General features: G+C 46.5%; 1 protein-coding gene across 1 annotated transcript; it reads left to right on the top strand.

Annotated features, from left to right (window-relative positions):
- Nucleotides 1-10,426, top strand: SSBP1 (single stranded DNA binding protein 1). Its single transcript, XM_081927526.1, has 7 exons — nt 1-217; nt 2,783-2,852; nt 4,047-4,110; nt 4,286-4,426; nt 5,826-5,913; nt 8,227-8,315; nt 10,251-10,426. Exons 2-7 carry the CDS (start codon nt 2,829-2,831, stop codon nt 10,292-10,294), a joined length of 450 nt encoding a protein of 149 aa, XP_081783652.1. The 5' UTR covers nt 1-217; nt 2,783-2,828; the 3' UTR covers nt 10,295-10,426.
- Nucleotides 10,427-15,416: the final 4,990 nt, after the last annotated feature.

The following is a 15,416-nucleotide window of genomic DNA, read 5'->3' on the forward strand; positions in this document are numbered from 1 at the left end:
CTCGGCCCTCTTTCCGGTGTGGCGTCGCTCTACCCCTGCGCCTCTCTATGGTTCAACCCGGCGTGGTCTGCGCTGTAGGGGTCCCAATTCCATTTCACACCGGAAGTATCCGCGCGGACCCGCGGTGGGTTTCTCTGTACTTTCCTATCTCTTTGGACCCGCGTAGCCCCGAGCGCGTGAAACTGAGGAGGGCAAACGGAGCCTCGTTTCCTTCCAGGTAAATAGAGCGTGCAGAGAGCGCGGGGAGAGAGTATTCAGGGGTGCATTTTTCCTAATGCAGTAGATCCCCAGGTTGTAGTTTAATGCAAGCCTTGCTTTGATTTCTACCTGTAATTTGATTTTACCTGTAATCCGCCTTGTGTCCCGCCCGGGGAAAAGGTGGGGTATAAATAAATACATTATTCTTATCCCGTATCATTATGATCATTGCAAACAAACCGCACGGTGCTCACCACCCCCGCCCAGTATGTCCAGCCTCTTGCATCCTCATGTAAAACCCCTGGAGCTGCACGCCGGCTGCTTTTGCCCGCGTGACTCTATGCACGTGTCCGCGTTTTGGCCTTAATTGCCTCGGATTCGGACGTGCCTCTCCTGGTCATACGTGCATCTTAATTTTCCTCCCTGATCCCTCGTATTGCACGATGAGCGCTCCCTTCTCTTATCTCCCCAAAGCGGATCCTGCCGGGAGCGCATCTCCACTTCTTCCTGGACGCACATCTCTGCCAGAGCCGTCATCATCACAAGCTTATTTCCCCACCACCACGTTGGGTTTGTTGTGAACTTTATAGAGAAAGCGACTTCAAATTTATGCTCTCTTAATGCAGTTTTTAAAGCACGCGGTTAAAACTGCATCTGCGCTACACCGGCATATCGCTTTAAACAGCCATGGCTTCCTTCCCCAAAGACTCATGGGAGCTGTAGTTTGTAAAGGGTGCTGAGATTTGTTAGGAGGCCACTGTTCCCCTCACGGAACTGCAATTCTCAGAGTGGTTTAAGTCAAGAGACAATCCCTCTTCCTAGAGAACTCTGGAAATTGCAATTCCAGGAGGACTTGCACCATAAACTAGCTGCCTCCAAAGATCAGGCTTTGTGCAGTAAGGGAAGTGGAAGGAAAATGCACTGGAAAATGGCACTTGCTCTGAGGCAATGTCATGTAACCTCCCTGCCAGCAAATCGGAACGAATGCTTACTAACTAACCAACTTTGTCTAACCTTCACCGCAAACAAGGGAGAACGAACGCTTAGCTGGCTGTGATGCCATGTTCTGTGTATTGTGTTCATAATTTGTAACTGTTCGGTGAAAGTAATATGTCATCTTTTGAATCATTGTATCTTTTCACCCCAGATTATTGTCTCATTCTTCTCAGCCATGCTACTACATGTGAGCCTGCTAGGGTGAGCAGAGGTTGACAGGGTGGTGACCCTGTAAAATACACCCCCACACACCCTGCCCAAAGTATTGATATTTTGGTGGTGGCAGCTAGTGATTGTTGGGGTGATTAAGGGCATGGTTTAGTCCTGATTATAACCCTGGGGCAACAGCCAGAAATCCACTTAATTTGTCTTGTCTAATGACTCCTTTTTTATAATTAATATTTTATTAAATTTTTCAAAAAAAAGAAAGATTACAATAGAACAATAAACATCAAAACCCCAACAAACACCAACATTCAAGCAACAAAAACAAACAATCAAAACACAGCCAAAAAACAGGAAAAAGAAAAATATTACAAACCTAATTTTTTTAAAAAAAATTAACATAAAAAGGGGAAAAGAGCTATTTTCAAATTCATATCCTTCATAACCTTATTTTCCTGACTTCCACCCGCCCTCCTTTCTTGTATTCCACTTTAAAATTAATTTAGCAAGTTCATTCTTATTAATTTTATCCTTTAAAATTTCCTTCACATATTGTATTATTCAGATTTTCGTCCAATATCTATGCCTTCTTTCATACTCTTATTTATCTTATTCACTAGAACCCCTTCGTTTCATTTCAATGTCCTCAACATTCAAAAATTTTACAATGTTTTTGTAGATAATTTTTAAACTTCTTCCACCTGCTCTTCTTCTTGATCTCGTATTCTGCCAGTCATTTCTGCCATTTCCATATAGTCCATTACTTGGATCTGCCATTCTTCCAAGGTGGGTAGATCTTGTGTCTTCCAGTGCTTTGCGATGAGAATTCTTGCTGCTGCTGTAGCATACAAAAAGAAAGTTCTATCCTTCTTTGACACCAATTGGCCGACCATGCCCAGGAGAAAGGCCTCTGGTTTCTTCAGGAAGGTATATTTAAATACCTTTTTCATTTCATTGTCTAATGACTCCTGTGGGTTAAGGAAAAGGGTCAGGATTTTCTGGAAATACTTTGGGGGTCTGCCACAAAATGATTCACTTTAAACCAGGAATAAGGAATCTGTGTCCCTCCAGATGTTCCTACGACTCCCATCACCCCAGACAGTTGGCTGCACTAGCTGGGGCTGGTGGGAGATCGAGCACCACAACATCTGGAAGGCAGGGTTTAAGTTATCCCCTTTTCTTCCATGTCTGTTAAGATGGCCTTACTGATGAGTTACTGTGTTTCTTCAGCTACTCCTGGCTTGTTTCTATGCTTCCTATGCTTTGTGCTTTAGATGCATAGCGCATATGGGACTTATACCAAATGTGAAGTGTGCAGAAAAGACAAAAGGGATAGCTTTATTGTGTTCTAAGAGGAGACAAATTGAGTAAGGTATTATGGCAACAGGAAACTGATTGTTTTAATAGCTACTTTGTCTTTCAGAGGAACTGGCAAAGCCCCCTAAGAAGACGTAAATAAAGCAGCAGAAATGTTGCGCAGGCCCTTATTGCAGGTAACAATTCCATATTCTTTTGGTACAGTTTTTAAGTGCTGCTTTCAGTGAAGTAGAAGACACGTATTGAAAGCAAAGTCAAGGAGCTGGAAGTTGCTTATGGTTGTATGCTTGGTATTTGACCATCTGGGTAGGGTGTGGTTTTGAAGTGTGAGAAGTGGTACAAAGAAACTGTGAAAAATTGCAGCCCAGCTTAATTGCAAAAGACCTTTGCAGGCAAATACTTCAGACCTCTGGCAGGGGGAGAGAAAAGCAGTAGCCCTGTCCGCTTTTGCCATCAACTTCTAACAGATTACTCACAAAGGAATGTCACCCTCAACTGGAAAACAAAAGAGTTCCTCAGCCTAGTGTGTGGCACAATATGGCCTGGACGCCAGCAGAAACCTACAATGCCAGCTTTAAGCAGCTACTGGTCAGCCTCTTGCTACTCCGTTGTGGCAGGATCCAAGAATCCCAGTCAGACCTGACCCTTTTAGACAATGTTGAAACCATATAGGTAAAGCACTATTATACCCCTTTAACACCCATCGCTTCCCCCAAAGAATTCTGGGAGCTATGGTTATTTAAGGGCACTGGGAGTTGTTAGGAGACCCATATTCTTCTCACAGCACTACTCTTTCCCGAGGGAACTCTGGGAACTGAAGTTCTGTGAGGAGAATGGGAGTATCTTAACAAACTACAGTACCCAGGATTCTTTGGGGGAAGCCATGCCTGTTAAAGTGGCATAATAGTGCTTTGAATGTATGGTACAAATGTGGCCTTATTAAACCTTTTATTTATTGGCACTAGCAAATGGATGAAGATGGGTGATGGCTGTTAGCAGAGCTGAAGTGTGTCACTGGACACCGAACCACACAAACGGCTAAAACATGGATGCATCCTGGACCACTCACATCACCTTTTCCCTCTCCCCCGCTCCCCAAAAATCATGTGACAGTCCCCACCAGAAATGCCCTATTGCAGGGATGGTAGCTGTGGCCTGCAATCTAATTTCATGCAGACTGGAAAGAGAACAAAAATGGAGGAAAGGGGTGTGGCAAAAAGAGGGGGAAAGTAGCTTTGTTCCTCTCCCCAGCTCCATCACGTGGCCCCCAAGAGATTACTTCTAGGGAAGTGTGGCCCTTGACAGAAAAAAACACGATTCCCTATCCCTGCTGTATTTATTGGCTTTGCCATTGTTTTCCTTTCTTCTAGGTGATGCGCCAGTTTGTGAGGCACGAGTCTGAGTTGCCGGCGCTGCCTTTAGTCCTTGAAAGATGTAAGTAGCTCTTCTTGAGCCGAGACAGGCAAGCTCTGTGGGTCATGTGGAGTCAGTATCAGATCATCCCGTTGTGCCATTTAACTGTCTTTCGTGCTGCCAAGGGTGTGTCAACACAACCATGGTGGTTCCTTCTCTTAAGTTATTCCTGCTCTCTTTATCTTTTTCTTCAAAGCCTTGAATCGTATCCAATTACTTGGCCGTGTAGGACAGGATCCTGTCATGAGGCAAGTTGAAGGCAAAAACCCGGTCACCATCTTCAGCCTTGCAACCAACGAGATGTGGCGATCGGGAGAAAGCGAATCTTTCCAAGGAGGTGAGCTGCTGTCGCTGCTGAGGGCTCAGCGTTGTTAACTGTGACATACTTAGGGGGCTGTTCTGGCATTACGCTGCGTTAGATGAAAGTCTCAACTCCTTCGTTTCAGCATAGGTTAATCAAAACCTATGTTATAATGCCAGTTTTTTATTATTATTTAAGACCCTTTGTTAAAAAGACCACAGGGCAGGGAGCATAATAAAGAGGGTAATAATATACATAAGCATATCTATAAAATACAAAAATCCCATAACCAATATATTTATATTTTATTTATATTTATCTTTTATTGTGAATCACCCTGAGACCCCCAGGTATAGGGTGGCATATAAATGCAACATAATAAATAATAATAATAATAATAATAATAATAATAATAATAATAATAATAATAAATTGATTTCAATAGTTTATATACCACTTAATCTAAGTGTCTTTTCTAAGCAGTATACAAATCCCTCCATTCTCTGACTCTCTTTCTTTTCCTTTTCCTATCCCTGCCTTGTGTCCTTCATTGCTCTTCACTCCAGCGGGGCTCATTTTTCTTTGACTTCTCCCCCTCCTGCCCCTCCTGACCTTTTGCCGTTGCTATTTCTGACCTTAGCTTAACATCCTGTTCCCAAATTCTTGGAGAACCCTTATTCCTGAGGCCACCTTCACTTTCCATCTCCTCCATCTCCTGACCCACTCAATGCCCTCCAAGCACTGAGTCCCCCCCCATACAGTATTCTTAACACTGAACAGCAGGAACTAACTCGCCTATGTTCTAAACCCAATGTCTGCTGGAAAAGGTCCCCTACCCAAATGAACATGGCTCACTTTAGGGGATTCTAGGCAAGCATCTCTCTGGCATTGAGGAAGTTCATGGGGTTGCAGTGCAGCATAGCTGTGCCTCTCCTTCCCCACTGTGGGTGTCCTTGACAATCCACACTCTCCATGTCTCAGGCGAAGGGTTCTATGTGTGTAGAGTTCCTCCATGTTAGGCCGTGGAGTGCTGGGATTTGGGGCTAATAACAATCTTTTTTTGGAGGGTCTCTATGCACATATGGCAACACACTTGTGGGGCTCCTTCACACCGAATGCACTGTTGTTTGTGGGTGTCTGTTGTTGAGAAACGGGGTGGCTGCACCGTGAAACTCCATGATCGCACGTTGAAAGAAAACGCGATGGAGTTGAAATGAATGCTTCTTCCACCCCATGAAAGTTTTTACCCAACGTGGTGCCGTCCATATGTTGTTGGACTCCCCCTTCCATCAGCCCCAGCCAGAAATGATGGGAGTTGGCAGTCACAACAACAGCTGGAGGGAGCCACGTTGCAAAAAGCCTGATTTAACCCACCCTCTAGAAAAGACCATGAATCCACGGGTGTTTATCTGTTCTGTGTTTCCTTTTGACCGAGGTGATATTACACAGAAGACGACATGGCACAGGATCTCTGTGTTCAGACCGGGGCTAAGAGATGTGGCGTATCAATATGTGAAGAAGGGGTGAGTTAAACTGGGGAAGTCTGCGTAACAGTCAGGCGTTACGAAACCTCAGGAGCCTACTGCTGACATTCTTTGTATACCAATCTCCCCTGCACAGCAGACATGGGAGACCTGTGGTCTTCCAGGTGTTACTCAACTACATCTCTCATCATTCCTGACTCTTGGCCATGCTGGCTGGGACTGGTGGGAGTTGGAGTCCAACAGCATCCAGAGGACTACAGGTCCCCCATTTCTGGTATAGAAAACCTGGGGTTTGTGGTCTGGCCTAATGTATGAACTGAGGCAGGAGGCCCCTGGCGATGAAATCACTTACATGTTCTTAAGCAAACCAATCTGGGCCTCAGACACAAGTCTACAATAAGGAGGGATACTAAGGCTTACCTAACTCACAATAAGGATGATAGATGAAATATGTTTGAGAGCCAGTGTGGTGTAGTGGTTAAGAGCGGTAGTCTCGTAATCTGGGGAAGCGGGTTCGCGTCTCCGCTCCTCCACATGCAGCTGCTGGGTGACCTTGGGCTACTCACACTTCTCTGAAGTCTCTCAGCCCCACTCACCTCACAGAGTGTTTGTTGTGGGGGAGGAAGGGAAAGGAGAATGTTAGCTGCTTTGAGACTCCTAAAAGGGAGTGAAAGGCGGGATATCAAATCCAAACTCTTCTTCTTCTTCTGTTCTTTGGAGCTATTTAAATGCATTTTTTGTTGCTGTGGCCCTTGACACCTGACGGTCAGGACCCACCCTCTTCTAGTGACTATCTTGTTTTAATTCTGAAATTTTAAGTTGTTCTAACTCACCCTAGGACCTGCAGGTGAAGAACTGGTAATAAATGTAGTGGCGGTAGTAATTAATGGTGCTTGTATATTTATTGGGACGTGGGTGGCGCTGTGGGTTAAACCACAGAGCCTAGGACTTGCCGTTTCAGAAGGTCGGCACTTTGAATCCCTGCGACGGGGTGAGCTCCCATTGCTTGGTCCCTGCTCCTGCCCAACCTAGCAGTTCGAAAGCACGTCAAAGTGCAAGTAGATAAAGAGGTACCACTCCGGCAGGAAGGTAAACGGCGTTTTCATGTGCTGCTCTGGTTTTCCAGAAGTGGCTTAGGTCGTGCTGGTCACATGACCCGGAAACTGTACGCCAGCTTCCTCGGCCAATAAAGTAAGATGAGCACCGCAACCCCAGAGTCGGTCACAACTGGACCTAATGGTCAGGGGCCCCTTTACCTTTATATATTTATTTGCACTGTCCTCTCTTATTTGTGATCTAAATCCAGCTAAGCCACAAGATGTTCATTACACCAGAATGAGAGCCAGACACCCGTGTGAGCCAGACTGGATAGTATATTTTGGCTGGGAGACCCAGATTCAAGCCCTCATGCAGCCAGCAAGAAGCCCACTGCCTGACCTTATGGCAGTCACTACCTGCAAGCCTAGGGTAAAGGTAAAGGGACCCCTGACCATTAGATCCAGTCATCCAGTCGTGACCGACTCTGGGGTTGTGGCGCTCATCTCGCTTTATTGGCTGAGGGAGCCGGCGTACAGCTTCCGGGTCATGTGGCCAGCATGACTAAGCCACTTCTGGTGAACCAGAGCAGCGCACAGAAACACTGTTTACCTTCCCGCCGGAGTGGTACCTATTTATCTACTTGCACTTTGACGTGCTTTCGAACTGCTAGGTTGGCAGGAGCTGGGACCGAGCAACAGGAGCTCACCCCGTCACGGGGATTTGAACTGCTGACCTTCTGACCAGCAAGTCCTAGGCTCTGTGGTTTAACCCACAGCGCCACCCGTGTCCCCAGCCTAGGCTACCTCACATAAAATGGGAGGAAGGAGGGAACCGTGTAGGCTGCCTTGGTCTCCTTGATTGAAGGATAGAATATAAATGTAATAAATAAATAAGCCCCCGGGGATAGCTCAGTTGGTAGACCCTCTTAATCTCAGGATTGTGGGTTCAAGACCCATGTTAGGTGAAAGATGTCTGCACTGCAAGAGGAGTTGGAATATAGATTATCCATGTGGTCCCTTCCAACTCTACAATTCTAGGAATCTGAGTCTGTAAGCCCACTCACAACTTAAAATAGCCTCTGTGTGTGTGTGCGTGTGTAGACCCAGGAGGACCCATTTCAGTAGCCTCCTGTGATGAGACACCCTCCGGTCTGCAGCCCCCCGCAATGGCTTTTGAAATCTTCCTTCCCTCTCACACCTTCTGTGACTATGGAATAATCAGATGAGCGCTATCTGTTAGCGGTAGCTCTTAAACCTCTACCAGCAAAATGTCACCATTAATCTCCCCTGTTGTCTTATACTTGGCTTCTGGCAGTGCTCGGATCTACGTGGAAGGGAAGATAGACTACGGCGAGTACGTAGACAAGAACAACGTAAGGCGGCAAGCCACAACCATCATAGCAGGTAAAGAACTTCCTATGACAAGCCAGGCAGGGCAAGTGGGCTGTGCTTGTTGCCCATGCATCTGAACCACCTTTCTCCTTCCTTGCTTCGAACAACAAGGCGGATTTAGATAGAACTGAGAAATGCCTTAAATGCCTAGCCTGTGCCACAAGGTGTCGCTGTTGGGTGCTCTTAGTGAAGACAGCTAAGTGTCTGCTCTGCTTCAATTTTGCACATGCTTCTTCAAGTTCTCTCATTTTCTCGTTGGTGTGTAAGTCGTTTTTATTTTAGAAAGTTTGCAGGCAATGCACGCCCTTAAATGTATTTCCTCATGACATATGAACGTTCAGTCATACTTTATCCCATTTTACACATTTTAAAACTTAAGGTAAAGGCATTAGGTCCAGTTGTGGCCGACTCTGGGGTTGCGGAGCTCATCTCGCTTTACTGGTCGAGGGAGCCAGCATACAGCTTCCAGGTCATGTGGCCAGCATGACTAAGCCGCTTCTGGCGAACCAGAGCAGCACACGGAAATGCCGTTTACTTTCCCGCTGGAGCGGTACCTATTTATCTACTTGCACTTTGATATGCTTTTGAACTGCTAGGTGGGCAGGAGCAGGGACCAAGCAACAGGAGCTCAGCCCGTCATGGGGATTTGAACCGCTGACCTTCTGATTGGCAAGTCCTAGGCTCTGTGGTTTAACCCACAGCGCCGCCCGCCACACTCTGTGGTTTAAAACTTACTTTGTCCTAAAATACAAGTTCGTTTGTTTTCTAAATGCATCTTGATGTGTCTTTTGAGCTGAGAGCTGCATTCAGAAATTGAGAGCAGGGCAGAATCCAGAGAACTACTACTTTCTTGTCTGTGCGCTTTTGCACGCTTCCCCTCTGCCGACTGAGAGGCTGGTCAGACTCTGTTTGCTTTCTCAAAGAAAGCGAGCCTTGTCTGAAAGTTCAGATTTCAGGAGTTTAGCAGGAAATACTTGAATGTCTGGCTGTGCCACCGATTATAGGTTTCCTCCCATCTTCCTGCGTTCTCTGTCCAACAGGGTGGTTGTTGGAGGAGAGGCAGCTTGGAGAGCTGGCTAAGGAAAGGAGGGAGGAAATAATTCCCTTTTAATGAACGAAACACCTGCTAAAAACACCCCACGGTATGCTGGTAATAACTTTGGGTTGTAGCCAGTGGTTAGTCCTACTAACTGAAACATATCAACATCTTTAACTTGGGTTCATTGATTTCAGTGGTTGTGCTCTGAGTAAAACTTACCTGAATGCAACCCGTTATTAGGACCAACCCCAAAGTTGCAAAACATTTGTAAGCAGCTCACCGCGTAAAAGCCATTAGCTTTATTTTGGATAGGTAGTCCTGGAACGGCTGCACCCTCTGTTCTCTCCTCACGTACAGTGGTACCTCGGGTTACATACGCTTCAGGTTACAGATTCTGCTAACCCAGAAATAGTGCTTCAGGTTAAGAACTTTGCTTCAGGATGAGAACAGAAATCGTGCTCCAGCGGCGGCAGCAGGAGGCCCCATTAGCTAAAGTGGTGCTTCAGGTTAAGGACGGACCTCCGGAACGAATTAAGTACTTAACCTGAGTTACCACTGTATTGAGAACCCATGTGAGGTGGGTTGTGGGGTCAAGTTGACTACCCCTGCCGGCGCATTAAGTAGCCATTCTCAGCAGCGTCCACCCATTGTCTAGTATGTGAATGCGTTCTACTTGTCGTCTGGAGAGTTGAGAACTTGCCTGCTCTGGATGGTGGTTTTCTTATATGGGCGTCTGGTTTTAGTCTTCTTTTAAATGATTCTGCTGTTTTCATAGTTTTTAACTTATATGTGCGCATCAACTTGTGATAGTCGCTTAGAAGGTGACTAATAAATCAGTGGTCTTTGACTCCGTGTTTGTGTCCATCCATGTTTGAATGCGTAACTTGTCTCTTTTTCTCTCCTTGCAGATAACATTATTTTCCTGAGCGACCTCCTTAGAGAAAAGGAATGAGCGGTCTGTCCTGGGACCGGGTTTTCAGCTGTTCCTTTTTCTTCTTCTTTTGGTAGCATTTCCTAATTCTGCAATCATGTGTCTGCCTATAGTTTCTTTTCCATGATTAAAAATAACCTTTTGTACAAATAAGGAGGTTGGTGTGATTGTTCTGTGTCTATTTATGCAGCCCGTCCTCCTCTTTTCTTGATTCAGGCTTTTGCAGGGCTTTTTTTCCAGCCGGAACCCAGTTCCTGCACCTCTCAGGTGGGCGCCATTGCCATTCTAAGAGAAAGAGGGAGTCATTCATGGTGACTTTTTTCTAGAAAAGAAGCACTGGGCTTTTGACATCTCTGTGTTTCACTTTGCAGAGAAAGCTTGCAAAAGCAGGGTGTGTGTAAGAGAGAGAGAGATGTGTGTTGTTTTTCACTGGTTAATTGTAACTGCTCTTCAGTGCTGTGGAAAATGTTGTGATTGGTTTCATGGATGGTGGGGAGCTATGCAAATCAGTAAGGCCCAGACCAGACCCATATTTGATAGCAGGACTAGCCATATTCCAGCATTCTGATTACTTGTGTGAGGAAGCTCAAATGTGTGAGGAAGCTGCCTTCTCCACTGCCTTCTGTTCTCCTTTTGAGAAATATTTATTTCTGGAACCTTGGTGGAGGCAGTCAGAGGAAGCTTCACTGGGCTAGATGGACCAATGGCATGGCTTGTTATAAAGCAACTTCCAGTGTCCCAGGTCAGCGTCCCTAAGTGCCTCTCAGATCTGCATCCTGCCCTTTGTATAGCCTGGTCTCTGTTTGAGACTTAGCATGTCCCCCTTGAAATTATGAGGCTGCCAATTGACCAGTAAGGTTTACTGTGAAGAGCCCATTACCTGAGATCCCTTAACTTGAGGGGTGCAGAACATTTTTATGTCAAGGGCCACATTCCCTCATGGGTAATCTGTTGGGGGCCGCATACTAGCAGTGGACAGAGCTAGAGCTACTAAAACACAGAGCTAGATGGATTAACTAAAGACCACCCTGCTACAACTTTTGCCAAGGCAAATGCAATTTTGAATCCCCATTCCTTGGATGTAAGCATCACAGAGTTATACAGGTTTCTTTGAAATAAAAGTATACAGAGGACTTGCTTATTCTTAGTAGAACAACAGACCAATACGGCTATAGTTCTGGAAAGCAAGTGAAAGCAATTCCTTTCTGCTTGTAGTGTGCAGATTCACACTCTCTCCAGAAGCCTACCAATTTGTTCTTGGTCAGCTGGGGGGCAAGGAGGAATTGTTTTCTCCAAGCCTAGGGCACAGAAGTATAACTAGATGGGGAAACCACTTTTAAAGGTCAGGAAAATTAAGGGCAAAATGAACAGGAAGGAAGCAATTCTGCTGGGATGGAAGGATTGGGGCAACTTCAGGAGGCGTCAGACGGAGGTCAGCTGTTTTTTAGCTGCAGGCATTGAATCTACGACTTGCACCGAGCTCAGCTTTGCCTTTCCTCTCTAGGTGTTACAGGATAGACACAGAGATTACATGTCCCTGAACTGCATTCTTCTGGGATCATGTTTAGTTTCATGACCTTTTTATGTTCCTGTCGGTTCTCTGTTCAATATTTGCTTAGGTATGCATTGTGCCATCCTTTCCGCATCGTTCCATGGACTTGTCGCTGCCCTGGCCTCAGGCCCTCCCGACTGAAGCATGGCTCCATTGGCAAAGGGATGTGCGCAAACTGACACAGTGCAGAGGAGCCACCTTGGGAGGAGCGGGGTGTTGTTTGTAGAAGTGGGGGCAGCTGAATGTGGGGGCAAACACACGCTGGCAGTGTGACTCAGAGCACACTCTGGCCAGTGTTTGCAAAGCAGAGTTTGTGAATGCTGGATTCTGCTTTGTTTCCCTGTGGCTTCTCCGCCTCTTTAGGAGAGCAAACGAAAGAGCAGGACCCTTCTGACAGCTTCAGGCATAGGTAAAGGTAAAGGGACCCCTGACCATTAGGTCCGGTCATGACTGACTCTGGGGTTGAGTGCTCATCTCGCTTTACTGGCCGAGGGAGCCGGCGTACAGCTTCTGGGTCATGTGGCCAGCATGACTAAACCGCTTCTGGTGAACCAGAGCAGAGCACGGAAACACCGTTTACCTTCCCGCCGGAGCGGTACCTATTTATCTACTTGCACTTTGACGTGCTTTCGAGCTGCTAGGTTGGCAGGAGCAGGGACCGAGCAACGGGAGCTCACCCCATCGCGGGGATTCGAACCGCCAACCTTCTGATCGGCAAGCCCTAGGCTCTGTGGTTTAACCCACAGCGCTACCTGCGTCCCTTGCTTCAGGCATAATTGACAGCAAATTGGCAGCCAGTTTAGACCACTGAACCAGAGGTGTTTAATGATAGCTCAGTTGGTAGAGTGTGAGACTCTTGCTCTCAGCAGCATGGGTTCAAGCCCCACGTTGGGCAAAAGATTCCTGTGTTGCATGGGGTTCGACTAGATGACTCTTGTGGTCCCTTTCAACTCAATAATTCAGCGCTGACCAGGTCTTGCTCCTCTCAGCAACCGTGCTGCAGCATTCTGAGATTGGCTTAGCTCCTTGGGTGGGAGACTGCCAGAATCCTCAGCGCAGGAGCAGTATCCTAGGTGAAAAGGAACACACAATTATTATTTTTTAAACTTCCCACCATCTGCAAATGGTACAGCCTGGCAAACCTGCTCTGTTTGTTTCTTTCCCCCCTGCTCATCAGGCGGGGAAACAGTTTACAGGCTCTTTGCGCTGCAGAAAATAATACATTTCACTCTGAAATTGATTGTTTTGACAGTGGCCAGGGTTGATATTGTTTATCCATCTTTTAGGGGGAAATGAGGGATTACAAACAATCACAGGAAGGCTGGCTCACTGACAATGTTTGAGATGTGTTTGTGGAATGCACATTACCTGGGTAGTTTGCTTTTATCACATCCCCCTCCCTATCTAGTTACTTTTAAGGGGATAGCTTTTTAGGTATACATCTGTCTACACAACCCACTGCGACGAGAAACAATTCAATATTAAAATATTTTAGGGTGATGCAAAGGTAGGGAGCCACCTGGTATTGATTCAGACCCCTGGTCCACTCAGATCAGTTTTGGGCTAGTGGCTCCTGGTGTTTTCGTCCTTGGCTGAAGAGGACACAGATTGAACCTGGGACCCACTGTGTGCAAAAGGGCGGGGAGGGCAATAGCTTAGTGGCTGACCTTCTGTTTGGTGTGCAGAAGGTCCCTGGCATCTCCAGTTAGTGCTGGGGGAGAGCCCTGTTTTGTAGATGAGCCCAACGGTCTGACTTTGCATAATGCAGATTCCTGTGTCTGTAGGCAAAGCACCACCACCACTGAGCCACAGCACCTCTTCCCTATACAGTGATACCTCGGGTTACATTCGCTTCAGGTTACAGACTCCGCTAACCCAGAAATATTACCTCGGGTTAAGAACTTTCCTTCGGGATGAGAACAGAAATCGCGCTCCGGCGGCGCGGCGGCAGCAGGAAGCCCCATTAGCTAAAGTGGTGCTTCAGGTTAAGAACAGTTTCAGGTTAAGTACGGACCTCCGGAACGAATTAAGTACTTAACCCGAGGTACCACTGCAATAGCCTATGGCTGTCCTGCAGCCAGCCACAATTGGAATGAATGGGCCTGTGTTTTGCATGTGTGTTTAATGCACCTGAGTTCAAGGTTCTCTATACTGGAAAGTGAAAGCAGGGCACAGAGAAAGTCCCAGTCCTTGGCATTTCCCATTCAGAGGATTGGGCAGGAGGTAGAGGGAAAAGGGACCAGAGAGCTACAGCTACCAGCTGTCCTAGCAGTGTGGGGAGATGGGGAAGATACCTACAAACAGCCACCACTGAGCTTGCTTACACAGGGAAGCTGTTTGCACCTCTCCTGTTCAGAACAGGTAGGAAGGTGAGCATCCAGGGAGACATGGGCATGTTTAAAGGGAAGTGTTCAGTGCTTTTTCCTGGGGGGACGCAGAGGGATGCATACCCCTAAACAGTTTGTGAATCTAAGTTTGGCCTCATTGAGGGACAGTATTTCAATATGAGTAGGAAAATGAGAGTACCCCTAAACATTTTTTGTAGAAAAAAAGCACTGGGTGTGTTTAACGCAGGAGAAGCTGAGCTCAGTGCAAATAGGAACTGAGCAGGAACAGCAAACAGTCTCTTGTGTATCATAAATCCTTAAGGGTATATTTACTGAGGCCTTTTATGGATGTCACAGAGCTAATCCCCTTTCCTGGAGAACTCTGGGAGTTGTAGCCCTGGGAACAGGGGTCTCCTAAAGACTCAGCACCCATAACAAACTACAGTTCCCGGGACTAGATGAGGAGAACCTGTGGTCTTCCAGATGTTCCTTGACTGCAACACCTGTATTCCTGACCTTGCTGACTGAGCCTGATGGGATTTGTAGTCTTAACAACTTCTGGAAGGCATCAGGTTTTTTTTGGTGGGGAGAGATTGCTGTAGACTCTGGCAAATTGTTCAGTGCATGTGTGAAGCCTTCCTTACATTTGAGAGTGATGGGCTGCCAATCACTTTACCTTGCCACACTGACAATTCCCTCATTGTTGACTTACGTAGCTTATGAACAGGAGGGAGGCTGGACTCACTCCAGTTTGCAAATGGGTGTCATTCTGACCTCTTGGGTTTTGGAAGGCTCGTTTGGTCCTTGACCTTTTCAACGTTGCTTGATTTGGCAGTTTCTGCAGGTTGGGGATGGGATCAAAGCAGTCTTTTGAAATGCAGGTACTTCAGCTTAGCTCTTTCCTGTATGTATGGGTTTATAATGGGAGGACGGACATCTGTGGCCTCCAGATGTTGTTTAATCCAACTCCCTTCATCCCACTCTGCATGACCAGCAGTCAGGAAGGGTGAAAGAACATCTGGACGAGTCTAAGGCTTGTCTAATGCCAGACAGGGGCCATTCTAAGCTGGGTATGTTTAGCCTGGGGAATCGAAGGCTTGAGAAGTGATAGGATAGTCATCTTTGAATACTTGAAGGGCTGCCACATGGAGCAAGCTTGTTTTCTGCAGCTCCAGAGAGTAGGATCCGAACCAATGGATCCAAATTATAAGAAAGTAGATTCTAACTAAACATCAGGAAGAACGTGGTGATGGTAAGAGCTGTT

Source organism: Podarcis melisellensis, assembly GCF_964234715.1.
Source record: "Podarcis melisellensis genome assembly, chromosome: 10".
In the NCBI taxonomy this organism is placed as follows: Eukaryota; Metazoa; Chordata; class Lepidosauria; order Squamata; family Lacertidae; genus Podarcis; species Podarcis melisellensis.